Below are 26,174 nucleotides of genomic sequence, written 5' to 3'. Positions count from 1 at the left end.
CTCTCCCACCTCTGTCATCTCAGAGAAGAAGGGGGGAAAGTCATTAGGCACAAATGGGGAGGAGAGAGTAGCTAGTGGTTGCTATCGCCATGAAAGTCAGGGCAAAGCTCAGAGCCACTGAGCGATATGAGAGGACTACACTGGGGAATATCTGCCCTGGGAAAACAATGTTTTCAGCCCATTAAGTTGGATAAACAAATGGCTTACTGTAGGTGCTGAAAGGCGTGGACACCAGCAGGAAAACAGTGGAAAGTAAGTGTTTTTAATTGTCATACGATCATCTTTACGCTTAATATGGTCTCTGTTTCCTTGCTGATGGTTGTTTTCTTTGTTATTTTCATGGCTTCTCTCACATACAAGGGTGTACTTCAACGTCATAATCAAGTTATTTCTGATACATGCAGTCTCATATGCTAATGCAGTACAACAAAGATGCATTACATTGTTGCAACTTTGTTTTGTTTCTCTCAAGATCAATAACTCCAGAAGGGCGGTGGAGCAGCATTAATGGGATGCCATGATATTTACTTGAAGACGCCAACTGCCTACCTCAGTGAAACCCTTTGTCTGGCACTAAATTGATGAGGAGGACCATTGGTGTTTCAGAGACTGGTAGAGATGGGTAATGCCATGCGGGGCGTAGTTGCGTTCATTCCCTCAGAGCGCTGTCAACGCTTCCTGGTGGGGGACCTGAAGGAGATGCCACTTGATCGGACCCTGGACCTCAGCAGCCGGCAGTTGCGTCGGCTACCTGTTGCTGCCTGTGTTTTCGGTGAGCTGGTAAAGCTCTACCTGAGTGACAACAACCTCAGCAGTTTACCAGCTGATCTGCAGGGCCTGAAGAAGCTGCAGCTCCTTGCCCTCGACTTCAACTGCTTTGAAGAGCTCCCTGCAGCTGTTTGCAGACTGCCTCAGCTGAGCATCCTTTACCTGGGCAACAACAGGCTCTACAGTCTCCCCAGAGAACTAAGAGAGCTCAAGGAGCTTAATACTCTGTGGCTGGAGACTAATTGCTTCACTGTTTTCCCTCAGGTGATTTGTGAGCTCCCTAATCTCAAGACCCTGCACCTTGGTTATAACCAGATACAGAGTTTACCAAGAGAGCTTGGAGTGCTGGAAGAGCTGAGAAGTATCTGGATTGCTGGGAACCAGCTGGCAGCGTTCCCACCAGTGTTGCTGGAAATGCACTTTCTAGCCGTCATTGATGTTGATCGGAACCAAATACGCTACTTCCCCTGCCTGTCTCACATGCTGGGGTTGAAACTTGTCATCTATGACCACAACCCCTGTGTTAACGCCCCGGTGGTGGGCGAGGGATGCAGGAGAGTCGGGCGCTGGGCAGACAGCTCAGATGATGAGCAGGAAGATGATGGGTCAAAAGCAGCGGGTGACACTACAGTAGAGGTCACAGAGGTACACCCTGAGGAGGAGCACAACATTTAGGGTCAAGGAACAAAGTGACCTGAAGCTGTGACGAGGCGTGGGTGACATTCAAGTGGAACACTTGACGCTGAGTGGTGTGTTGTACACAAGGCTGATGGCATGTGGTCTATATATGGTAAAGGAAAGTTGTTGTAAAAACCATGTGAGTCAAAGGGGACGTTTGATAATGATTCTATAAAATGTTGGGGCCTTATTTGAATTAGTAAAACTCTGTAAATGGATTCAATGAAAGCTTCAGTGACATTGGAAATGTAATTCCCACCAACATCAGATGTTCTGTAATTCAAACATTTTAAACATCTTTATCTTATGGTATTAAACATATATCTTGTGATCTTTCCAAGTTTTGTACGATGAATCCATCAGAACTGGCATTTGTACAGTATGTCGACTTGATAAACTGTGTGAGTGCAAAAGACTTCTGTTAAATTGACAGCGCAGTTGGGCGGTATGGCAGAGATGGAGGAAATAGAAAGGATTCATTACACTCATGTTGTTGAAGCTGAGTATGAGATGATATCTGTACCTACTGAGGCCAAATACAGTGAGGTTTTTAATACAAGTGATGGATGGTTTTAATACAATTAGTGCACTCCTTATCCAGACCAATGCATAATTCATCGGATAGATTGGGGCTGTGGCTTTGAATAAAGGCTGCTAATGGGCTTGAATATCTTCAGCATAAGGTTCAGATTTGAAACAGATCGTAAATGCACTTTTCCAATTCCTCAGCATACCAGGAAAATGTTCTGCAAACAAGATGAAATGTCATCCCACAATGAATCATTTCAGGGATTTGGAATGCTTCTTAACGGAGCGTAGGAAAATAAATTAAAAAAGGTTGCACACCAGCCCTTTTCCTGGAAACGTGATTATTTCACACAGCATGAACACACTAAACTACTGTAACCATATTGAATGAAACAACTATTTGATTTTTCTGCATGTAATCCTAGAGGTTCTACGAACATGACATCATTCTAAGTTATACAAATGCTGTTCAGTGTGTGTAAAAGATACACATCTCGATACTGTTACACTGCCCCCTAGCATGCCTAAATTCAAAGACGTCACTAAATGTGGATTTTACAGTACTCTGGCTCTGGGTGTGACTAATAACTGGGCGCAGCGAGGGGCACTGTAAAATCAAAAATGGTGTTTTCATCAATGTGTATTTAATATCACACTTGATCAATTCTCAATTATCTTTTATAAATTGTCAATTGACAAGATTAGTCAAAACACTTACCGATTTTTAACCTAATGAGGATTTTTATCAGAATGATATGAAAAAATATTTGAAAGGTTTGCCTTATTCTATTATGTTAAAAAGAAAGGACTTTGCCGTATTTGTATATGTGGTGTTTGGAGTAAGGAAATGTTTAATTATTGTTCGATAACCAAAATTCGATAATTCAAAGATAACTTTGTTTTGGTCATTGTCATGTACACTTTAACAAAATAATGAAGTGTATTAATAGGCATCCATTTTGTTTGAAAAAACGGTTACTGTTTTAAAAAATATTCTCTGATTTATTAACCTATACATTATCAATATACACTTCTATGAGAGTACAAATGTTTTTATATGGTTGTCAGATTTGGGTTTCTAAATCTTAAATAGTGTACAATCTCATTCCTTGTAGGACTTTAATATTTTGCCACCCCTGTTAAAGCACAAAAATGCAAAGAAATTTACAAAAACAAAGTAATATTTTGAAGCGGCTTTATTGTTTGACAGGAATGTCACCCAAACATAAACAAGAAAGTTCATTTTTGATTGTTCAACACATGCACGTAGAGACAGTATAACTTTAGGTCATTTGCAAGGATATTATTCATGACACAATCCAAATGTACTTACTATGATTACATCATATTTGACAATATCTTTGGTTCCGAACCCTGTGTAAACACAACTTAACTGAACTCAAACTCTTAAATACATTTTTGCTTAAACCATAAACCTCCATGTGTTAAACACCTTTACTTTATAGCTCTCACAACCAGTATTTCAACAAAGTAACTTAACTTACTGTTCCTTAATATTAAATACAAACATGGTTAATTGACAGACATATATTACTTAAAAGATCCATCTTACATTTCTTGGTGATTTGTCATTATGAACAAATAAACAAATCCCCAACAGGAAATTGCAACGTTTCAACTGCACTGTAGCATATACTGGATAGAGAGGAATGATGATGATGCAATGAAGTAAAAGCGTTGAAACATTCACTTCATATGCTGTGGCTGTAAAACCACCGTATTTACTGAGACAAAATGCCTCTTTTTGCAAGCTTAAAATGTATATTGAATCACAACATGTTCTTTATTTACCTCAGGCCGGACGCATTGCACATATTTTCAAAGGAGGTTATTAAAACAATGACACTTTATGGGATCATTTTCCAAATCTAATTGGTCTGAGAGAGCCTCGGTGAAATCACAAGGCTTGGTTTTGTGGATTCTCTAAAAGGGTGTGCAACATTCTTTCATTAATTCAACCATTTTAAACTTGCATTTCAAGTACGCTGAAGCTACATTAGAACCCCGTCTACTGATATTTGACCTGGTAATACAGAGAGTGCGTACAGGCATAGAAGCAGTAAAACATGGGCAGGTTCAACTAACTTTAAAAGGGTGTATTACAATATTTGTGTAACAACTGAATAGTAATGCCACATTCCTGTAGGCATTACAATGGACAATGGAATGTGGTATATCCTGCTATAGGCTTCATGAAAAGAAAGATGGAAAAACATAGACCTTTATAAGTGCTGTACACAATAAGCAGAAAGAAATGAGAAGAGCTCAAAGTTGCAATGAGGTAAAGTCTTCTCAACACGAGATAATAAGCATTAGTTTGTTAGCTAAAACAACACAGGTATTTAGTCATCATGCATCTGCATCTATGCTGACTCATCAGTGGGTTTGCTGAAGAGTGATGCAAAATGGAGCGTATACTATTGGTGCTTAGGTTGTCTGCAGCGGCATGGGTCACAGGCTCATCCAGGGCCCGAGTCTCTGTCGCAGGGTGGTCTCACCCTGGGAAGGCAGCTGGCATCCCTCCAACCCGTCTGAGCCGTCTTCCCCCGTGGGCACCAAAGAGTCATGAGACCCTTCCTCTGACTCTTCCTCCTTGGTGTCCGGTGCATCAGACCCTAAGGCATCTGGGATTTCTGGGGGCTCCTTTGATGATGCTTCCACCACCGTGTCATTTCCCTGAAAATCAGAGGCCTCGTTCACAGAACCAATCACTTGGGGAGAACAGAGGTCCTTCTGTGAATTTTCCTTATCCATGCGCTTCCGGGCCTCCTCTCTCCTCTGCTGGATTCGGGTGTTGTCCCCCATCATAACCCTTACTCTAACTTGCTCTGGAGGCCAGATCCCCCCCCAGATAAACTGCAGGTAGCTGAACAGCACAATGGCACTGAGGAAGGCAAAGTTGGTGGCCACGCCGATGACTGCAGATGTCAGGGGGAAGTTGTACAGAACATATCTTATACCAGTGAAGAAAGCATGGATACGGAGTTGAGATGAGTAGATCTGCACTCGTTTGGACTGGATCTCAATGACTGCACCAACAGAGGGTTGATAAGCGTTTGTCTTGTAGTCTGAGAAGAGCTCGACCTGAATGAGCTGCTTCTGCTCAGACATGCCAGTCAGAAGGAAAGGAGAGAACAGTAAAGTGCCCAGGCTCTGCAGAAGGCTGGATCGGTAATGCAGCATTGTAGATCGGCCCACTGATGAGACAATCTTCCCACCCTTGGTGTAGCAAGACATCTTGACCATGAACATGCCCAAGTGTTCATTGACAGGGGATTCGGGCATCTCTAACTCTAACGACACCCGATAAGGCTGACCGTAAGCCATCACTTGGTCCCTCTCGTTCTTCATGAAGGAGATGTTGGCCATGGGGAATGAACAGAGTGTGGACTCTGAGGAATCACAATCTGAAGTGTAGTAGAAGTGCACAGGGGTGGAGAAGCTCACAGTGGGCATGTAGGAGTAGTAGAAGCTTCCATAGAGAAAGATGGACACCCATAGTAGCAGAAACAGGACACAGAAGAGGATGCCAGCCTGAAATAGTGTCCGCCGGGCTTTGAGGAGGGTCACAGCTGCAACATCCTGCATCCAGTGTAGCGCCGGTCCCATCGTAGCACCCATCGTGTCTGCTCCGGACCGTTGTTGGCTCCTTGTTTGTGAAGTTGTTCGTCCTTCGAGCCCCCTCGACTGCTGCTGCCTCCTTGGTGGGTCTTTATATTCATTCATCGGTGGGCGTCTTCCCTCCGAAACTGTGAAATCGCTTATCTCCAGCCTCCCATGTCTGCTGAACTAACAACACACTCACTCAGCTCAGGTTGAGTTTGTTCTTGTTAAGCTAGATTGTTTTACAAATGTAAATAAGCTAACGTTACTCGGCCAAAATATCCACGACTCCGAAAGGTGATACGTTTTAGTTGTCTCCCAGACTCGTTTGGTGAGTTTCTAAGCTCGTTAGCAACTCAGCTAGCCTTTAAACATAGCTTCTACTGTACACAAAACATGACCCTACGAACCGGAAGCTGATGTTCTCTTTCTTCTGTGCCACTCCGGAGCAGCAAGACAGAGCCGCAACACCGACGCCAGGGAAGGGAGCAGACCCCCAGACTGAGAGACTGCGATGGGTAAGAAAAGTCGCCTCACAGGCGGAGCGGTCGGTCGGAGAACGATCCTTCAGCTTTCACCTCCCGGGCTCCGCGGTGGAGAGAGGGAAGAAGCCCCCTCGGGATCTGATGGTATTCTTTACTGTTACCTCAGTGGCTTTTTAGCGACAGGCTAGCTGAATGCTAAATGCGTGAGGTGTGCAGATAGGGCCCATCTCGTAAAAAACGATTTATTCCACTAAATGTAGCTGCCACATTAATAACTTTCGCGAAAAAAAAGCAATTTTACGAAATATATCTCAATGATAGTAAAATGTTAGCTTATGAAACGAAATAATACATTTTTATTTTAGCTATTGGCTAACATGCTAAGTAAGCAAGCTAGTTTTTTGTGAACATGCCAAAACAGGCTTATGGCAAATCACTGGGCCAGCTTAACCACATGTAATGAAACTCCCTAATTAAAATATACTGACATTTAACTTGCTTTAGTAGTGTGAGTGTGGTGTCTGTATGGGAGAATGGCGTTAGCTTCTAGCTTAACTAGCTCGCTGTAGCAGCTGTTTAGCCCAATGCTAACCTCTGGGCTGACATTTTTGCAGACGAACAGGAGGGTAATGGACTCAGATTCGTGAGAGATAGAATAACAAACATGAAGAATCCCGCAGTAAAGGCCACGGGTAAGAGTAAATGTGTCTATATGCGGAGCTGTTTTTCTTTATCATGCAATGGAAAACGTTTTGATCTGACACAGTTGTTTTGTGTCCACCTTTAGAGGGTTTGTCCTTGCTTGGAGCGTATGATGATAGTGATGAAGAGGATGATGGAGACTCGCAGATTGTTATGGCGAAGTCAACTGACATCGACAGTACATTGGCTAATTTCATGGCTGTAAGTACAATTTGCATAATATTGTATTGATTTAGAATTAAACAAATAGAAAATATAGTTGTCAGAAATGTAAATTCTTGTTGTTCTGATCCCACCACAGGAAATTGATGCAATCACCACCCAGCCAAATTCAGAAGATGCAGCATCTCATCCTTCAGTCCCAACTACCAACCCACCCAGACCTGAGGGTAATGCTCAACAGCCAGCCGCCAGTGGGGAACGGGACCAACAAAGCAAAGAGTTTGAGTATAATACTCAGTGCTCACTTGCTGGAGGTAACTATCTGTTCTTTATTTTGGATCAAGGGTTCAAAGCCTGATATCCCACTTATTGACAAAATACCCTTTTAAGTATCTCTGTTGTATAAAACTCTTCTGCCATCTAGTGGTTCTTTTGGTGTAGCCTACAGTTTGTACCCTAGCTAAATGATTTATTGTCATAACAGTTAAATTACATTTCACAATATTGCCTTAGTGCGGTACATCCCCAAAACATATGGTGGATTTATCTGCTTGATACTATGGTATTGGTATTAGCATATATTACAAAGATCACCTAAAATATGTCATGATTATATTTCAAAGCATCTAATTTATATGTTTTTTTTTGCAGTTGATGTCGAGATGGGAGACTGGCAGGAGGTGTGGGATGAGAACTCTGGCTGCTACTACTACTGGAACACTCTGAGCAATGAGGTGTCCTGGGAGCTCCCGCACTATTTAGCCGATCAGATGCAAATCCGCGGGCAGTATGCCAACAGGTAGGAAAAACTGAAAGAGAAGCATTGTTATCACAATTTAGTAATAATAAATAAATCCTTCTAGTTAAAACATCTTAAGTACAGTTATTTTCACTTTTTTAGATTTGTCTTCAGTACAGCAAGTCAGTGATGTATTTTGTGTATTTCTTTGTAGCTCTAGTCTCAACGGCAATGACACTGCACATTCAGATCATCACACCAAAGAAAGTGTTGCACCTGCTACAGCCCCGCCACCAGTGAAAGAGACCAAAGTGAAGGCAAGTTTCATTTAAGTGCAACACAAATGTAAATGAGCTTGGGTTATGTCGTGTTTAATACATCATGCTCATATTTCTTTCTTATAGGAGGTAATTGAGAGTGTTGTCGGCCTCACAAGTGAAGAGGAGGACCGCCGTGGAGTCGCTGCATCTCTGCTTGGTCCGCTGATCCCTACTGAAGTGAAAGAAGCAGAGGAAAAATGGAGGAAACTGCTACTTAAAAGCTTGGATGAGCCTGAGGACAGTTTGGATTCTGATGGAGATGGTGTTCGCCCTGCAGGATCCCCCTCCACCCCTCGGTCAGACCCTGACCCAATCCCAACTACCCAGAAAGATCCTTCCACCAAGAAGCAGTCGGGAGAAAACTCTGACACTGAGGAGGAGACGGAGGAAGACACAATAGAGCTGGAACTGGCTCTGGAGAGGAAAAAGGTGGGGTTTAAAGCAGTATTTGATTACTTGCAGGAATAATTTCAACATATATATTATTATTTTTGTGCAGCAGTGTTTTGACATTGCATTTAACATGTTGTCTGGATCTTAGGCTGAACTCCGGGCGCTGGAGGATGGTGATGGGAGCGCAGGGGGCTCCAGTCCTTCTTCTGAGACGAGCCAAGAACTTGGTTCTCGTGTCCCTTTAGTGAAGAAGAACCGGTGGAAGACTGCCTTCCCCTCTCTTCCCAGCCCGGAATCCAACAGCAGAGGCTCAGACCTACAGGACAACGCAGAGACTGGTGAGAACAAATAAATAGACATTATGCAAGGTGGCGTGCATGACAGACATATTGAAAGAAACATAAATATTGGACTTATTAAATGTTTTTAGACAAAAACTTAAACATCTTTTGTCTCTTTCAGCTCTTCCTACGGTCCTAGAGAGCGTTGCAGAAGGAGAAGACAAGGAAATTGACAGTTCTGAGGAGAAAACTGTTGCAAAGCCACCGGCTAAAGAAGAGGTGGAAACACCTGAGCTCAAGGTAACCACAATGTTACCATCACTACTCACAATAATATGACATTTCCTTTTTGAGACATGTTTTTAATGATGTCAAAAATGTAGTTTCAGATTGGAGAACTGGCCAACACCTTAACCAGCAAGATGGAGTTCCTTGGGATAAACAAAAAAGCGATTTCAAACTTTCAGTTTCTTCTGCTACAAACTGAGGTGAGAGACCATTTTAAGGCAATACTATCCTGGCCTCCAGTTGACAACCCACATCTAAAATATTTAACGCTAATTTTTTCCCATATCATTTAATGATTCATCTCGTGTGGTAGTAGTTAATATTTAAAATCCTCATAATAATCTATCACAAGTTGTCATTCTCGAAAATTACTGTAATTACTCTTTCATGTTACCCATCTATCTTGTGGCTCTTCTGTCTCGATGCATCTTTATCCCTTTACTTCTACTTCCTGCGCTCTATCTAACTCTTGTCTTCTTTCCCCCCCCGCAGACTCGGATTGCTGACTGGAGGGAAGGCGCTCTGAACGGGATCTATCTTCGCCGCAGGCTTCAGGAAGCTGCCGAACACATAAAATATTACGAACTTAACGCGACTCCTAAAGGCTGGTCCTGCCACTGGGACAGGTACGCGCTCCTTACCTTTCACATCTCTAAACTCCTTCGTCCCCCAAAAATCTTACCGTGTGACTACACCCTTCTCAGGGCCGAGGTTGCAGACTTTGTTACATGACTTGGGGAGAAGCTTAACAAGTCTCAGAGGATCAGAATACTTGCCAGAAACAGACTCTTCAGGTTTCTGTGATGCAATCCTGGCACATACTGATAAGGGAGCATCCACTCTGGGCCAGACTGCTTCCTGTTAAATATTCCTGCCACAGAGAAAACTCCCTGCCCCCATAACACAGACTCTTAAGCCCTTTGTTGTGAGGGCATTTGTAGACTGATTATGGGTCCAGTCAGTGGAAAATATGGGAGGGGGGAATATGGTAGGAAGGTTGGTTGTTTGGGAGAGTTTTGAACTTTACAGGACTACAACCACCAGAATGCAATGCAGCAGAGTGATGCCGTGGAAGCGAGGAGTATCACGCATCAAATAAAAGGTGAAGATGGAGCAATGACGGGATCCAGCAGGTCAGACCTACTCTATTTCATATGTCTTCCTGTTTTTTTTATATTCTTCTTTCTGATGTTAAACCAGTTGACTGTGCTTGTCATTTTTCTGAACAATGTTTGTTAATGATTCATAATGGTGCTTCCTCCCTGGCGTCTTCCTCTGTCTGGGAGGGAATGGTTGTCTAAAAAATGGAACAAATGTGACAACCATGGTGTGAGCTGCTGAATGCTACTTTCAGGACCTAGAGATGGTTTGAATTGCTTTCTTTGATTTTGAGAGCAAGGTGGGTTCCCTATCCACATCCAAAAGCACACTCTAATTGGGTTTTTTCGATTTGGACGGCTAAAGTCGCTGTCCTTACCAACACTCCTTCCCTTTATTGTGGCCTCTATGTCCACTCTTGCTCCTCCGTTCCCAGGGTATCATGCCAATCAGCCAGTTGCAAGGCCAGTCATTGAAACTCTTGCCTTTTATCTCTCTTGTCCCAATCTTTAGAGAGCACAGGCGGTATTTCTATGTGAACGACCGGACCAATGCCTCCCAGTGGGACTTCCCGAAAGAGGAGGACAAGGAGGAGGACCTGAAAGATACCCAGACACAGACTTCCAGTCAAGGGGACAGCAAAACATCCTCTGCATCTGCTGGTGGGGTCACAGGTCAGTCTATTACTACTCCTGCTTCTCCAAAGACCTGCAAATTGACTAAGATATATAAAATGTATATTATTGTTCCTTTTTTACAAGTGTGTTTCCTAATAAATATATGCATGGGAGTGAATATTGTATTGATGAATTAAGTGCATATCATGTGACTAAATGCTGTTCCTTATATGTATACAATAAATAATATAATAGATACAAGTAGAAATATATTTGTATTATTTGGAAGGGTAATCTTTGGTATGATAATAACTTCCGTTTTCTCTTTCTTTTCTTAAATATCCAGGATCTTGTACATCTCCCTCCGCCGCCCCACCAGCTCCTCCTCAGCCTGGTGCCACATCCCTCGCTCCCCCATCTCAACCTCCGCTTCCTGACAGCCCACCACCTCCTCCACCTTCCAGCCAGCCTCCGCCCCCCCCTCTCCCCCCAGGCTCACCACCTCCACCCCCTCCCCCTCCTGACAGCGATGAAGAGATCATGGAGGTGGAGATGGAAATGGATGACGATGATGACGGGGAGCCGCCAGCCCCCGGAACGGAGCTAGATGGCAGCGGCAGGCCTCCTTTACCTCCAGGCACTGCCAGCATGAAGGTACGGGAGTAATCGCAGGGTGTCCGCGGGGTCTTAAAAAGTATTAAAAGTTGATAAATCAATTTAGTGAAAATTAAGGGTATTAAAAAGTATTAAGCAGCATTTTCCAAGGTATTACATTTTGTAGCTTGTTTTCAATAAGTATATAAATTGTCCAAAGAGGTTGTATTCTACAGTCTGCCTGAATGTAATCATTGCGTAGGTGTGTAGTGTGATTCTGTGTAGTTTATTTATGGCATCCCGTTGGATTTGACATCATCTGAACAGGACATCGCGCGCTCACTGCTTGATAGCGCGTGAAGGTCAGTTTATGCCGGTTGTTAAACAACATCGTTATGGGGAAATGCAAGTCTGTGTCCAAATGGTTGGAAGATAAGGAGGAAGGACAATAGATACTGTATATAGTAAAGTGTGTCGCCAATGTAACCGGTTAGAACTCAAAGTGGCGATGAGGTCTTAAAATGTATGGAAAGGGTCTTAAAAAAGGTCTTAAAAGGTATTACATTTGACTTCAGGATTCCTGCATATACCCTGAATCGAGTTTCTTCTTTAGTTGGTGAACTCTTGGTAATGTTCACCTACAAAAAAATTCTAATTAAAGAGGACATCCTTTTTTAACTCTTATATTTCTTGTCACACAGATTCTGGAGTCGTCTGGGCCCTATGGGAAGGGTCAGAAACGTAAAGCCGGTCAGATGAATAAAGCCATCACTATTGGCAGCAATGCTATTCTCTACACCCAGCCTGCCTTCAGTGCAGGTAAAACATATCCCTACTAACCATCTGCAGTTACAGTTTGTGTGAATCATAATGGCACAAATAAACGTGTGCCTAAACAGCATTATTACTCATCCCCTGAAACAAGACTAGAGTCCAATCTCATTGTCTTTAATCCTTTGTATATCTGTCACTTGTTAAAACTTTGGAGCTCTTACCATTTTTTTGTTTGTATATACAAATAGTAGATATTTTTGTCATGTTTTTATTTTTCTTACTATGCGATTCACCAATACATCTAGCAAATAACTTGTGTGGGAAAAGCTTCTTGGTAATAAACTAGGTTTATAAATCTGTTTTGTCATACTTTTTTTGTGTGAGCACAACAGTGTCACACCTCAATAAGTCAGTGTTTAAATTCAAAGTGCAATTGCAATACTTTCAGGTGTTTACTTAATAAAGGTTTCTCTTTTTCTGCAGCCCCTTTAATGTCCGCTGCTGCCTACTGGGGCGTACCGGCTGTCCCTGCTCCATTGGTCCCTTGTGAACCTCCGGCCCCCCCCCTCCCTGCTCTACCTCCTCAGCCCCCACTGCCCCCCTCCCAGCCGCCCTCTGAACCTCCTGGAGCCAAAGCTCTGCCCACAGACAAGACCAAGAAAGTGAAAAAGGAAAAGGTTAGTACTGCAGTTAACATTTTACATGGAGGGCAGTAAATACAATTCCCCAATATTTTGAGGATTATCTTTTTCTATTGTTAACATTCTGTATTGGTTTTCTTTGCATGTAAAGTTTACACAGGCAAGCCATCCTTTCAATCCATTGCTTAAATATTACATACAAAACAACCAATTCTGTGATTTTTCTTACTATCTATAGACAAAAAAGAGTAAGATCAAAATGCCATCTCTGGTGAAGAAGTGGCAGAGCATCCAGAAAGAGTTGGATGAAGAAGAAAAGAGTAGCTCCAGTGACGAGGACAGAGATCAGCTGAACAAAAGGGGCATAGAGGACTGGAAGGTCCAGCAGCTCATGACGTAAGTTTATGTTTTAAATATACTTTTTTTTATAGTTGTGAAGATGTAGCTGAACTGTTCTATTGAGTTCTCCTTGTTTCTTTTGATATTTGACATGTTTCATCTTGCTAACTCTTCATTACCTGTGTTAATCCTACAGGGGAAAGCTTCTAAGAATGCCAACTTTGAGTCACTTCCAGATAACTGGCGGGACCGACTCAAGAAACGGAAGACGACGAATAAGACGTAACACCCACACTGGGTCATACACTGCCCATTCAGCCTTTCTCTTCTTTCTTTTTTTGTTTATCCACTACAACCATTACTTAAAGGTCATTCTACCCCATATTATGTTTTGTGAAATGATCTATTGACTTTCTTTATAATTTTTTCTTGTTTATGATGGAGACATTTAAAGGCCATTCTCCAGAGGGGTTTGAATGTCTTTGTCTTGGTTTGTAGTCACTATTGTAAACGTGCCAAAAGTTTTGAGTTCATCGAAAACAATTTTTTGTATAGACCCCACAAAGATGACCGCATTTTTTTTTGGAGGGATTGTCTATTTTATTGAGCATTTTTACAACTCTGTACATATGTATTATGGGAGAAGCCATGTTTTTGGAAGGGCAGGAGGGGTCACTGAACTTGTACATTTTGTAAAAAGTTAATAAACTGTTTTTCCAAGCCACTTGTTTTTCTTTGGCTTTCATGTGTTTTATTCCTGATCACAACTAGTTATTTTTTCATACTTTGTTTTTTAAAGTCCTGAATAAAAATGAATAGAACAATTGTGAATAACCTACATGGTGTTAATTAATGTCTTATAATAAACAGGATAACACTGTTTTCCTGCACCATAATACACTTCCATCCATAGAGAGATATATATTTTGAGGATTTGTGAGGAAGAGTTTCCTACCCATTGATTTGCGCCACTGCTTCTCGTCTCCATAGCAACAGCGGTGTTGTTGAGAGGACCTGTTGCATGGAAACATTGCGTACTTCTGGAAAGGCTTCCACTCCTGCTAGCCGCTATGCTTTCGCTCTTATCTTGTGTCTATAAAAGGAAGTTAAGCTTGTGTATTTGAAATGTAAGCTAGGTAAGTGTCTGCCACTCATTGATAACATTTCAGAGAGCTGAGATATGCTATCTATTGTTAATTGACGTAGCTAAAGAAAATGTTAGCAACTACAACATAATGTTTACGCGCGTGTCACTTCATGAGTGTGGAAGTGGCGACCAAGCATCTGTAGTTAACATGCGGAATTCATGCATACAAAAAACAGAAAGTAAGGTAGTAGCGTTCACGCCATGTAACGGGATAAGGAAGACTTTTATTCCGGCATTTTACTTTGAGCAGAAAGGCAACAGACGATGTGAGAAATCCACTCAGCATCTCTCATGTGAGTTTGATATCTCCGTGAATTCGCTCAAAAAGTTATGCTATTAAACAATTGTACACGTGCTTGCTGAAGTTATAGCCTACTGTACAGGGATTTATACGTTATCAACACATGTTTAATAGTTCAACTTCAGGAACTCATCAATATCAGCTTAAAAATGTCAGTCCATATTTTAACATTACTAAGTGGTAATTTAGCAACACATCCATCCTACTATTAGTTGGGTGGATGTGTTGTTAAATTGTGACCTACATTTAGTAGGCTTCTAAAGTTTTTACATCACAAGATGTCTGAAAAGCTTAATATAATGGATTTCTAGCATTTGTAAGAAGACTAAAATGTGTTATAGCTGACATTCTATGACACAATGCCATTTTGGCATTGGCTTCAAAACATCTCTATTGGTTCATGATAATATAATTCATATTTTTAATATCTATCTATCTCACACAGGAGATTGATAATAAAGTTGACTTTGACTCTGACATGCCTGTTTCGATGTAGTGGCCAGGACAATGTGTTCTTACTCAGTTTGGTAACTAATACATAGAACATTCATGACTTACATTTTTTCAATCTGGCAGAGAAAAGACCGACCATGGCCGTCTCTGCCATCAGGAATTGGTGGAATACCCACCAGTTGGACAAATCTGACACCAATGACTCCAACACAGAAGAAGACGAGGAGGAATTAGCAGGGAGGAGGCGGTGTAAGTTATTTTCATAAACTGTGCATTTGGATACATGCAATGTGCACTGGGTTTCCCTGTTAGAAAGGAGATGTTGTCAAACTTGTATTCATTGCATCCCGTCCCCAAGGCTAGATCATTATATATTAAACAAGCTCTTTCACGACTTGAGATAATGAAAGCATTCAGGTGGTGCATAATCCCTTCTTAAATGAACAAGCTTGTGTGGTCTAGGTGAGGTAAGGACCCATAGGGGCAGACCTAATGAAACATTTATGCCCATAGTGCACCACTGGCAGATAATGAGTGGAAAGACAAGTTAATTGAAGGTGTGATTCATGTCTCCTCTCAGTAACTATAAACTTAAGTCAGACTCTGCGGACCAGGCAGCTGCTCGTAGACTTTGATGGCGGCCGGCCTGTTTTGAGTCTCAGGGCACCGCTGGACCTGGTTAGCTTCCCATCCATCTCCTGCCCCCGGTGGCCCATAGAGTGTGAGGTCATCAGTGACATCATCCAACACATAGGTAATACAATATTTGATTGAAACCATTATGTTACTAGGCATGTTACATTGATAGAATGTAACCCGGAATATTTACCCAACCACAATTTCAAGGTAAGGGTACTTAAAGGGGGGTTTCACATTTCATTGTATGCAACTTAATACCACTACATCTCTAAGTCCAATGTGTCCATGTCCTTTTTACTCTGCGATATTTTCGCACAGCTTTAGTTACTTTTCATATTACATTTTTCCATTCCCTCCCTGTCCAGGGAAACCCATCCATCTCCAATTTGGTGATTAAGAATCTGAATGTTTCGGATGAACTGAAGGACTTTTAATAATAAGCCGTAATATGAAAACAACATAAACTATTAAATGAGTAAAACACTGAAAGGGAACATTTAGCTGCATTATAAATAATTGTTCATTGTATAGCTTTAAAACATTTCCGATTATACGATTAAACGTATCTTACTTTTGGTTTTGAATACAGAACCTTTACTCGTAATAGATTAATGTTCATCCAAAGTGCTATGACTTGTGTGCAGAATCATCTGGTACACATACCAGTCTTGGGTAAAAAAACTTTAAAAAATCAGGAAGTTAAACACAGTGTAAAACATGGCATGTCCTATTGCTGTTTGTGTTACACTTATTAACACCAAGGGAGTGTGTGTTGTAGAGTGGGACCCCCCAGAGCCAGAGCCTTTCTACAAGTCCACAGGTCATGAGAGGACCCCCATACCAGCAGGAGATGAGAGGGGCAAAATGGTGTACTGCATTGACCATGGTAACTAAGGCTTTTTTTTTACCACCAGGTTATATGGTGTGTTGTGTCGTCACAGTGTTGCCAACACTTAATGCTTAACACAGGAATAATGACAAAAAACCTAATTGAGTTACTTCGTTCTACCTATTCCCCTCGGAGAGTAGATGATCTGTAGATGAGGCCTTTTATGGCAAATAATGGAATACTTGTGACAACCTAATTCCTTAGTGCTTAAAGATTTGCATTGATATTACACTTTAAGTGCTATATAACAATCCCCAAGTGTTGTTTACAGTTTAATATGGGGAGAATTGTGTTGGGCCTTTACATAGCTTAAGTGTTTCTGCTCAGCAGTGTTACAAAAGGTTTATCCTTTATTAGTTACAGTGCAGGGACATGTGCAGTGTTACAGCAGGAAAAGGGATAGTGCAAATCAAAGAAGCATCAGTCAAATCTAATAAATAACCAAGTTAACAATATATATATATATAACTAAATATAGTAAGTAGAGAGACTGAACAGTTGTGTTATCGTAGATAATAACAGAGAAATCCCTTTCTGGATAAACAATGTAACCCTCTACTGCTCTCTGAAAAACAATGCAAGTCCATCCATGCTTTTGATATGAACTTTTTCTTTTTTTTCTTTCCCTTTAAAAAGCCACCAAGCGTCCCTTCTTCTCCTGCTCCCGTGTCGGAGGAAACAGGGGGCCCATTAAGAGCGCCACTTCATATGACAATCAGACAGACTTCACCCTTGAATTTGAGTCACGCTTTGAGAGTGGAAACCTCCAGAACGCGGTGCAAGTGTGAGTCTCCGCAGCTTCATCTACTGATTAGCAGCTTTTTAACCATTACTGTATTTGTAAGTTATTACTGTGGTTCTAGCTTAATTGACACTCTTTCTCTCTGTTCCCCCCCACATCTCTTCTTCTCTGTGCAGGGGAGTCTATGACTATGAGCTCACCCTGCGCACAGACTTGTACACCAGGAAGCACACGCAGTGGTTTTACTTCAGGGTCAGGAACATGAAGGCTGGAGTGCCATACCGCTTCACTATCGTCAACTTGATGAAGAGCAGCAGCCTGTATGTTCAGGGTATGAGACCACTCCTCTACTCAGAGAGGGCCGCCGAAGAGAAAGGTGTTGGATGGCAACGCACCGGCGCCAATATCAGATACTACCGCAACTGCCAGCAGGTAGGGGAAGTCAGTTTTAAAAATCAAAAAAGGCGTCAAGACTGGATTTTTATTTAATAAACCCATTCTCTACTTTTCCAGTAGCTGTGATTTCCGTTTATGAGTTAAGAATTAATATATTTTATTCAGCTTTTATGTTTTATTTAAAAAATATTATATTAATATTAATGAACTGCTCCTGTGGGTATTGTCCACAGTATTGAATGTATTACATGTCTGATAAGTAACATGAAATATAATGTAATGTTAAGCGTTTTGAGCAATTGGAAAAAGTGCTAAATAAATAGCATGAATTATTCGTATTAGCACCCACCTTTGATCCAGACATCCCACTTAGTGATTAAATATACATTCAGAACTTTGTATATCGTTTTTTGTACTTAGGATATGCATGTGCAAATGTTTGGCTCAAAAATGTACCTATAAGGGTCTGTGAAAGTAAATGTAGAAACCTCTTTTGTCTATCAAACATAACGCACATCAGAACAGAATGACTTCCCTCAATTGTAATTATTTCTGAAAAAGAGGGACCTTTCTTTAAAACCACCTTATCTCTCTCGTTTTAGAATACAAAGGACAACAACAGCGACACGCCCCCCCTGTTCTCACTCACCTGGACTCTCCAGTTCCCTTCTGACTCTGACACCTGCTACCTGGCCCACTGCTACCCCTACACCTACTCCCACCTGCAGCGCTACCTGAGGCGCGTCTCTTCCAACCCAGCCGTCGCGTCATACTGTTCACTGAGGGTGCTGTGCCACAGCCTCGCTGGGAATGCTGTGTATGTGGTGACGATAACGTCCCGGGCGGGCAGCAGGGTGGAGGGTAGGACTAAGAAGGCCGTGGTGGTGACGGCCCGAGTGCACCCTGGAGAAACCAACGGCTCCTGGATGATGGAGGGGTTCCTAGACTTCTTGCTCGGGGACTCAGAGGATGCTCAGCTACTCAGGGACACATTTGTTTTTAAAGTGAGGGACTTAAAGCTCCTTCCCTCACATCTCTCTTTTTATCATCATTATGACTTCAAAAAAAGACATGGCATCGTACATTGGAGAAATTAAAAGACTAGAAATAAACAATCCAAAATATAAACATCTCAAATAGAAATAAAATAGCATTAAAAAAGTAAAAAATATACATGTGGAAATACAAATGTACAGTAACAAAACATAAAGCAGATATTTTATATAATTGATATTAGGATGTTATAATTGATAAGTCTTGTGATTTGTTTAAATGCTGTAATGCTATCCAAATAGCTTTTTCCTCATTGTTTTTGTGGTGCTGCAGGTGGTGCCGATGCTGAACCCAGATGGTGTGATCGTGGGTAATTACCGCTGCTCTCTGGCAGGCAGGGACCTGAACAGAAACTACAAGACACTGCTCAGGGACTCCTTCCCCTGTGTGTGGCACACCCTAAACATGGTGGAAAGGTAGCACAGAACACATGCATGAACAAAACACATTTAAACACACACTCAGAGTTTATTGCCAGGCACGTTTACACATACAAGGCATTTGATTTGGTATCTGGTTGTGCGAACATAAACAATCTAAGAAAATAAGTTGCAATAGTAAGTAAAAGAAGTTTAGCATTAAAAAGGAATACTAAAGACAAGTATTTACAACACATTTAAATACACAAAGAACCTTAAAAGCTAATAAACAAAAACACTTAGGGCAATGAACATATGACAATATATGGCAAACTACAGTGGATTATATTTTCCTACATAGAAAACAACTTGTATTGCATGTAGATGTACAATGTGTTCTCATCAGTCTTTAGCTTTATGTCAAAGTCAAAGTCAACTTTAATGTCAATCTTACTCAGTTTGTGTTTACAGACAGAGAGATCGAAATGACGTTTCCAACAATCCCGAATGTAAAATTATACAGTATACAGATATGTATACAAATATGCATAAAATATGTATATCCTATATACACAATCAACCGACACATTTACACACATTAAGATAAAAAAAAACCACAACAATCAATATACAAAATAACAGTCACTTCAATATCAATATCTTTGGTGCAAGATTGTCCATAAAATGTGCATTTATTAAAGATTGTCCATAGCAGCGTAAAAAACAAACAATTTGACTGTCTGAGTGTGTGGGGAGTTATAGTCCAGTGGGGGCAGGGGGGAGAGAGGGGAGCCGGGAGAGAGAGGGGAGAGAGGGGAGAGAGGGGAGAGAGGGGAGCGAGTTCAGCCTACTGACAGCTTGGTGTAAAAAACTGTTCTTTAGTCGGGTGGTGCTCGACCTCAGGCTGCGGAACCTCCTCCCTGAAGGCAGGAGGGTGAAGAGGCAGTTGGAGGGATTGATGGGGTCACCAGCGATGCTGAGTGCTCTGCGGGTGAGGCGGGTGCTATAAATGTCCAGGAGTGATGGGAGTGAGGCACCGATGATCCTCTCAGCGGTGTTCACGACGCGCTGCAGGGTCTTGCGGTTCGATGCTGTGCAGCTTCCGAATCACACCGTGATGCAGCTGCTGAGGATGCTCTCGATGGCGCCTCGGTAGAAGGAGAGCATGATGGGTGGGGGGGAAGCTCCTGCTCTCTTCAGTTTGCGGACGAAGTAGAGGCGCTGCTGGGCTTTCTTGGTGATTGACGTGGTGTTGTTACTCCAGGAGAGGTCCTCTGTGATGTGCACCCCCAAGAATTAGGTGCTGCTCACCTGTTCCACAGCAGTACCACCGATGGTCAATGGGTGGGGGTGTTGGGTGTTGGGTGTAGGTTCTCCTGAAGTCGACAACAATCTCCTTTGTTTTCTCCACATTGAGAAAGAGATTGTTGTCTATGCACCACATGGCCAGCTGGTTCACCTCCCTCCTGTAGTGGGTTTCGTCGTCGTTGCTGATGAGACCCACCACGGTTGATGAAGTGGTTGGAGCTGTGGGTGGGTGTGCAGTTGTGGGTCAGCAGGGTGAAGAGCAGGGAGCTGAGCACACACCCTTGGGGGGCCCCCGTACTGAGTGTGATGGTGCCTGATGTGTTGTTGCCGACCCGTACAGATTGGGGTCTGGCAGTGAGGAAGTCCAGCAGCCAATTACAGAGAAAGGGGCTGAGAGGCCCAGGTTTGTTAGCTTGCAAACCAGCTGCTGGGGGATGATAGTGTTGAACGCTGAGCTAAAGTCTATGAACAGCATCCTAACATAAGAGTTTTTAGTGTCCAGGTGGGTGAGGGCTGGGTGAAGAGCAGAGGAGATGGCATCCTCAGTGGACTGTGCATGTTTATCCAGTAAATTGCTAAAAATGTGCACGTCGTATTTATAATGATTTGTTTTTAGGATACAACACATCATTCTTTAGCTGTTCTGCTTGTGTCAGCGAGCAGCCAGTTTGTGTTGAGTAGGGATCAAAATGTAATTCACTGCACGACTTGCAATGAACAGCGATTGTGGTATTTAGTCTGCATTTACTTGCTGACTTTATTGCATAAAGCAGTCCAGTTATAAAATGATATCACTGCATTCACTTTGACTGGATTGTATCTATACAAAAAGGGGCGTTTCCTTTATACTAGATCAAATATATCTGCTTCAGTTCATTGCTGTAAGGTTAAGAAACAGGAGGGATAGATGTAAAAGATAAGCAGTCTCATTCTAAATGACCCGCCTTTGATACATACAATGCATTAGTGTAGTTCTGTGAAATCAAACTTGGTTTTTTTATTAGAAAGAACAACATTTGTAAAGGCTTCCATCCAAACATGGCTCATCCTCTATTTGCATGTTTCCTACTTCTCTTATACAAGTTTCTATTTGGGATTCTGAAAACAAACCACAATGTATTCTGGCCCTTTCATGAATGATTCTCCCCCCCCCCCCCCCTCTCCCAGGCTGATGGCTGAGACGGATGTCGTTCTTTACTGTGACTTTCATGGACACAACCGTAAAAACAATGTCTTTATGTACGGATGTAACAACCGAGGTGACGCCTCGCTGAAGCTTCATGAGAGACTCTTCCCACTGATGATGAGCAAGAATGCCGGTGATAAGGTTAGGAACTGTTTTTCAAAAACTCTTTGTAACATATATGTAGTCCGAGTCACATTGGGCTTGTATTTATATCATGACACCATGGTTATTATTAGTATAAATAAAAACTATAACGTCAGTTTATCTCTTTAACATCTTGATCACTCTTTTCATCAGTTCTCTTTTAAGAGTTGTAAGTTTCGGGTTCAGAAGAGCAAAGAGGGAACCGGACGAATCGCCATGTGGAGACTCGGCATCAAAAACAGCTACACCATGGAGGCCACCTTCGGAGGCTCCACTCTGGGTGAGTTTAGACTTTCCAAGTGTGAGTGTGAGTGTGAGTGTGTGTGTGTGTGTATTTTCCCATGTATCTTGTATTTGGATCTTTCATGTGTTTTAATGTTAGGCGACAGGAGAGGAACACATTTTACTACTCAAGACCTGAAGTCCCTCGGCTTCTACTTTTGTGACACCCTGCTGGACTACTGTGACCCGGATCCAACAAAGGTGAGGGATAAAGCAGCATGTCCACAGCTTAGAAATGATGTTAGACTCCTCTGTGTAGTCAAACAACATGATGCTTCAAAATATACCTAGATACTGTTTTTCAAAGCTGGAATGTTGTATCTATGTGACCGGTTGGTCCCAGCACTTAAGCTTAGGTTGCCCCTAAGTCTTTAAGGATGCCTTCGAAAAAAAATGAGTTGCATAAAATCCCTTTCATCCTTTGCCTTAGCTACTTAAGTAGTTTATGCAACCAGGCACTGCTTTTTAAATGTGACCATTGTGTGTGTGTGTGTGTAGCTGTCTTTTGTGTTATCCCTGTGCTTTTTTTTCAGATCACTTACTGTCTGTCAGAGCTGGCAGTGTTGTTTAGGAAGCAGCTCAGCAAGAGGCTGGGCAAAGATCTGGGCACTGAATGTAACTTTTCTGTGTCTGACCTGGAAAGCAGGTGATATAGTCTTTTTTTAAATAAAATATGCATAACTTAGACAAAATATGATATGTATAAATGTGCTCTCAATCAGCTTAATAAGACTGTTATTTGTTTGCTTTCACAGCACCAGTGGTTCAAATAGTTCTGATTCCGACGGACTCCCAGCTCATTTGATGAACGATACAGAGGTTCGCTGACATAAATCTACTCTTCCATGAAGTATTGTTTTATACAGTTGTTTATTGTCCTTGTAAAGCTTGTATTACATTTGGATCCCTTTGTGAAATGGGCCTTGAATCATGTTCTTCTCTTGTTTTACTTTACCTCATGCTGCTTCTCTATTCCTCAGCAGACTCCAGTGAAGAAGAAAAATAAACGCTTGAGGAGTTGTAAAGAGAGGAACAGGCTGCGACCAGAGGAAGGGAGGAGTAAAGAACAGCCCAAAGTTCTGCAACGCAGCACAACCAATATTGTAAGTATACTAATATTGTGATATACTAAATAATGCATTATTTATTTCACACTTTAGTCTGGTTAACAAGACTAACGGTCTTTGCAGGGTTCCAACCTGTCACAAGAGGGCACTGTTAAAAAGGAGAGGCCTGTTGGAAGACACAGGAAAACATGGCAGGTATGAAGCAGGTCAATATCACTACAACGGAAATAATAATTAAAGGCAGTGAAACAATGTTGGTTTAACAGAAACTAAACTAAGAGAGCTAAAACTAAATTGAATAAATATTGACTGTTTAAATGTTTTGGGAAAAATCATTAAAATGAACTTTAATTCATTTCCATATTTTTTTAGCTCTATTATATTACTACTACTGATAAACAGCAACTCGACTTTTGCATGCAGAAAAACAACTTTAAAAATACTTAAATATTCTAGTAAGATCAAATGACATTTAACCAAGCTTGTTTAGCTCAACTGGGGTCTGAATGGAGATACAGGTGACTAGTTCCAAAGATTTCAACATTATAATCCTTCCTACACAGTTACAAACTGTAGCTTCATACTTCTGAGACATTATACCTAGCCCTTACAGGACAAATAAATATACAAAAACTAAATCTTTCTGAAATCTGATCGTATTCTGAAAATGACCTAATGATTACATCGCAAAGTCGCAACTATTACAACCTTTGTTTGAAGAGTTTGATACGTTTAGGAGACAGAGCCAGCCAGACAGTGAAGGGAATATAGAAGATTTTCATAGCCGTCCCTATCTAATATTTTTTTCTTTTGGAAGGTGAATGGCCTGATAAAGAAAGCTGTGATCCCGTCTCACTCCACCCACCCAGGGGAGGTCAGTCATGTGACTCTGTGGCAGGGCAGCGAGCCTGTCAAGGTAAAGAGCCTCTCATACCCTCTTCAAGTATTGTCAGTATTTCACAATCTGTCATTTTCCCCTGGATTTTGCTACATTTCTGTGTTTTAGGAGTGTGGAAACATGACATCTGCATACTTGAGCGTAAAAGAATGTCCACATCTCAGCACATACAGAACTGTGGCCACTAACGCAGGTAATGCGCCCTCTGCGTCTAATTCTCCATTACATCCATTTAGTGCCTTATTTTTTAGTTATGGTTTACTCGTTGGTACCGACTCATAAAGTGCATTTAAACACTTTTTAAACATTATCTTGTGTAGTTTCCCCCCCCCCCCCAATTAGACATTAGGGTATAAATGTCCCCTTTGAAACCCGAGTGAGCCTTTTTCTCACATTTGTCCTGTGGGTCCAACACATGCTAACTTCCTAATTTCCCCAAAGGTTATGCTGCTATATTTGTGTTTTATTTTTCAAATTCAATGTTGTTTCTTATCACTAACATAGTATACAGACTGTGAAATCAAACAAAAATCTCTCCCAAGCATTTGGTATGCAGAAAATAATCCAATGAAAAACAATGCATTATCTATAAACTGATATTAGATATTCTAAATTCTAAAAATGCATGATAATGTAATGATCGGGACTGATTTTTGTTCAAATGAAAAGATAAGGAGAGAATATTATTATTGATGGCAGTTGTTCTCCTCTAAGTACATCAGAGCATGGGGAAAGTATTGTGTAGCAGTCTGCTGTATATTTGACTATAGATGACCTGTCTACAGGACAGTGGAGATGCTCCTCTCAGCTGCTGCACCTGAGTGCCGTCCTTCCTCAGTCTCCAAATTTCCTGCCTCCCAACAACCGACAGAATCGCTGCCCCCGACAATCCTTGGTCCCCTATAATGTCTACAGAGGTGTGTCCGCATGCAGAGTAGATCTAGAACTGAATTCAATTAAAAAAGCTTCATCATCTCTCAGTCATTCAACTCAAAGTGTAGCTCTTTTGCACTGAAACTTGTCTCCTTCTTTCAGGTTTGCCACCTTCCCTTACAGCGCCCGACAGGTGAGCCTTATAGAAACGTTATGTATCCTCATCAATATGCAGATAACTACAGTATATGTTGAGGTACGTTCAGATTCATAAAGTGTTGTCTCTCTTCTCTCACAGGGCTTCCATGTACCTCAAGATGGTTCCAGACATTGTTCCAACCAAACGCTTGCTGTCAAATTTCCCAGGTGACACTCTGCATGCTTTCCGAGACAGAAACTCAGAAAGTTCCTTTGTGCCTGAGGATTCCTTCCTCTCACACGCAGACACAACACACACCAAGCGGCAGAGCGAGGAAGAAGAAGAAGATTCCCCAGAAGGTTTCATATGCACATATATTGTTCTAGTTTCTGAAATTATTTTGAAACTTTCTTGTGAATATAGTGTCATGCAAAAGGTGTTTATTCAATCTTTTGGACAAAAATATAGTTTTTTTTTTCATTCATAAGTTAGCTGATCTCCTGTCTTGATTATCTGATCTTGTCCTTTCTTCAGTAGGTTTCTCACTGATGAGATGTTTACCCCTGGGAGAACGGAAGCAGAGAGAAACTGAATCGTGCAGCAGATTATTTGTGCCTTTTCTGAGAGACACAGACCTGAGAGGGAAAAGGTAAATTCACTTTGAACCTTCTTGGGCTCTCTTTTTCTCTCTGTCTTTGTCTGTCATTAGCTCATTTTGTTAAATACTCCGGTTGCCATTGCAGTTAAGATATCAGGAAATAAGCACTGGTGTTTGTGCAATGGTTATATGACTACAGTTTACAATGTTTAAAACTTGTTCTTTTATCTTTTTCAATATCCTCAGATACTGCAAAGAGACCGTGGAGGACAAGAGGCACCTGGGTGTTTTATCCCCTGCTTCAAAGCCTTCAGGCCTCATGCAGATGGAGCCTAAGCGTCCACAGAGTGACTCCCTCCGTAGTTTTCAGACTAATAAGGACATCAGGCACTATCACTCTGACAGAGAGAGCCAGATAAGAAAGACAATGATGACACTGTCCCCACATTCTGCCTCACTGTAGGGCGGGATATTTATACATTTGGAACTACAGATTACATTTTTTCATTAATTCAACAGACGAAAATACTGTGTTATATGTTTATGACCTCCTTCACACAGATATCATAATGCAAGTTAAACTACTAATTTTGCATTCATATGGCAACCTTTGTTCAATGATGGTTACACAATGCTAGACTTGTGTCTACCATACGTTGCATTAGTTAC

General features: G+C 41.6%; 4 protein-coding genes across 6 annotated transcripts; 3 read left to right on the top strand and 1 right to left on the bottom strand.

The window, feature by feature from the left end:
• The first annotated feature begins 114 nt into the window (after positions 1 to 114).
• Positions 115 to 2,016, top strand: lrrc10 (leucine rich repeat containing 10). Its single transcript, XM_034141395.1, has 2 exons — positions 115 to 252; positions 473 to 2,016. Exon 2 carries the CDS (start codon positions 619 to 621, stop codon positions 1,441 to 1,443), a length of 825 nt encoding a protein of 274 aa, XP_033997286.1. The 5' UTR covers positions 115 to 252; positions 473 to 618; the 3' UTR covers positions 1,444 to 2,016.
• Positions 2,017 to 3,155: 1,139 nt separating this feature from the next.
• On the bottom strand, positions 3,156 to 6,009 carry LOC117491423 (seipin-like). The gene has a single exon (XM_034141394.1). The coding sequence runs from the start codon at positions 5,719 to 5,721 to the stop codon at positions 4,447 to 4,449; it is 1,275 nt and encodes a 424-aa protein (XP_033997285.1). The 5' UTR covers positions 5,722 to 6,009; the 3' UTR covers positions 3,156 to 4,446.
• On the top strand, positions 5,681 to 13,755 carry fnbp4 (formin binding protein 4). 3 transcript variants are annotated; one of them, XM_034141392.1, is made up of 18 exons: positions 5,682 to 5,699; positions 6,051 to 6,116; positions 6,698 to 6,775; positions 6,871 to 6,986; positions 7,087 to 7,261; positions 7,599 to 7,746; positions 7,901 to 8,003; positions 8,091 to 8,435; positions 8,548 to 8,737; positions 8,862 to 8,980; positions 9,064 to 9,168; positions 9,461 to 9,594; positions 10,580 to 10,740; positions 11,030 to 11,337; positions 11,979 to 12,096; positions 12,535 to 12,728; positions 12,931 to 13,088; positions 13,228 to 13,755. In XM_034141392.1, the coding sequence occupies exons 2-18, from the start codon at positions 6,113 to 6,115 to the stop codon at positions 13,439 to 13,441; spliced, it is 2,670 nt and encodes an 889-aa protein (XP_033997283.1). In that variant the 5' UTR covers positions 5,682 to 5,699; positions 6,051 to 6,112; the 3' UTR covers positions 13,442 to 13,755. The 3 variants fall into 3 exon arrangements, with proteins under 3 accessions (XP_033997284.1, XP_033997283.1, XP_033997282.1); XM_034141393.1 differs by lacking the exon at positions 6,698 to 6,775 and having other exon boundaries at positions 5,681 to 5,699; XM_034141391.1 differs by lacking the exon at positions 5,682 to 5,699 and having other exon boundaries at positions 6,055 to 6,227.
• A 2,652-nt stretch (positions 13,756 to 16,407) lies between these two features.
• Positions 16,408 to 26,167, top strand: agbl2 (ATP/GTP binding protein-like 2). The gene is made up of 19 exons (XM_034141388.1): positions 16,408 to 16,457; positions 17,097 to 17,244; positions 17,379 to 17,634; positions 18,201 to 18,602; positions 18,925 to 19,067; positions 21,486 to 21,645; positions 21,802 to 21,928; positions 22,031 to 22,131; positions 22,464 to 22,576; positions 22,686 to 22,749; positions 22,911 to 23,033; positions 23,121 to 23,192; positions 23,815 to 23,913; positions 24,004 to 24,088; positions 24,681 to 24,812; positions 24,931 to 24,961; positions 25,067 to 25,266; positions 25,442 to 25,556; positions 25,752 to 26,167. The coding sequence occupies exons 1-19, from the start codon at positions 16,436 to 16,438 to the stop codon at positions 25,966 to 25,968; spliced, it is 2,610 nt and encodes an 869-aa protein (XP_033997279.1). The 5' UTR covers positions 16,408 to 16,435; the 3' UTR covers positions 25,969 to 26,167.
• Positions 26,168 to 26,174: the final 7 nt, after the last annotated feature.

This window comes from Trematomus bernacchii, unplaced genomic scaffold (genome assembly GCF_902827165.1).
Source record: "Trematomus bernacchii unplaced genomic scaffold, fTreBer1.1, whole genome shotgun sequence".
Lineage (NCBI taxonomy): Eukaryota > Metazoa > Chordata > Actinopteri > Perciformes > Nototheniidae > Trematomus > Trematomus bernacchii.
This window is presented reverse-complemented; position numbering and strand designations above follow the sequence as displayed.

Bases quoted from the DNA above. Each gene is read 5' to 3' on its own strand.
- lrrc10 (XM_034141395.1), top strand. From the start codon at position 619: ATGGGTAATGCCATGCGGGGCGTAGTTGCGTTCATTCCCTCAGAGCGC.
- LOC117491423 (XM_034141394.1), bottom strand. From the start codon at position 5,721: ATGAATGAATATAAAGACCCACCAAGGAGGCAGCAGCAGTCGAGGGGG.
- fnbp4 (XM_034141391.1), top strand. From the start codon at position 6,113: ATGGGTAAGAAAAGTCGCCTCACAGGCGGAGCGGTCGGTCGGAGAACG. The intron at 8,004-8,090 runs GCAAGTTTCATT...TCTTTCTTATAG, and splicing joins TGAAAGAGACCAAAGTGAAG to GAGGTAATTGAGAGTGTTGT. The intron at 10,741-11,029 runs GTCAGTCTATTA...TTAAATATCCAG, and splicing joins ATCTGCTGGTGGGGTCACAG to GATCTTGTACATCTCCCTCC.
- agbl2 (XM_034141388.1), top strand. From the start codon at position 16,436: ATGGTGTACTGCATTGACCATG. The intron at 21,929-22,030 runs GTGAGTTTAGAC...TTTTAATGTTAG, and splicing joins CTTCGGAGGCTCCACTCTGG to GCGACAGGAGAGGAACACAT. The intron at 23,914-24,003 runs GTAAAGAGCCTC...TCTGTGTTTTAG, and splicing joins AGGGCAGCGAGCCTGTCAAG to GAGTGTGGAAACATGACATC.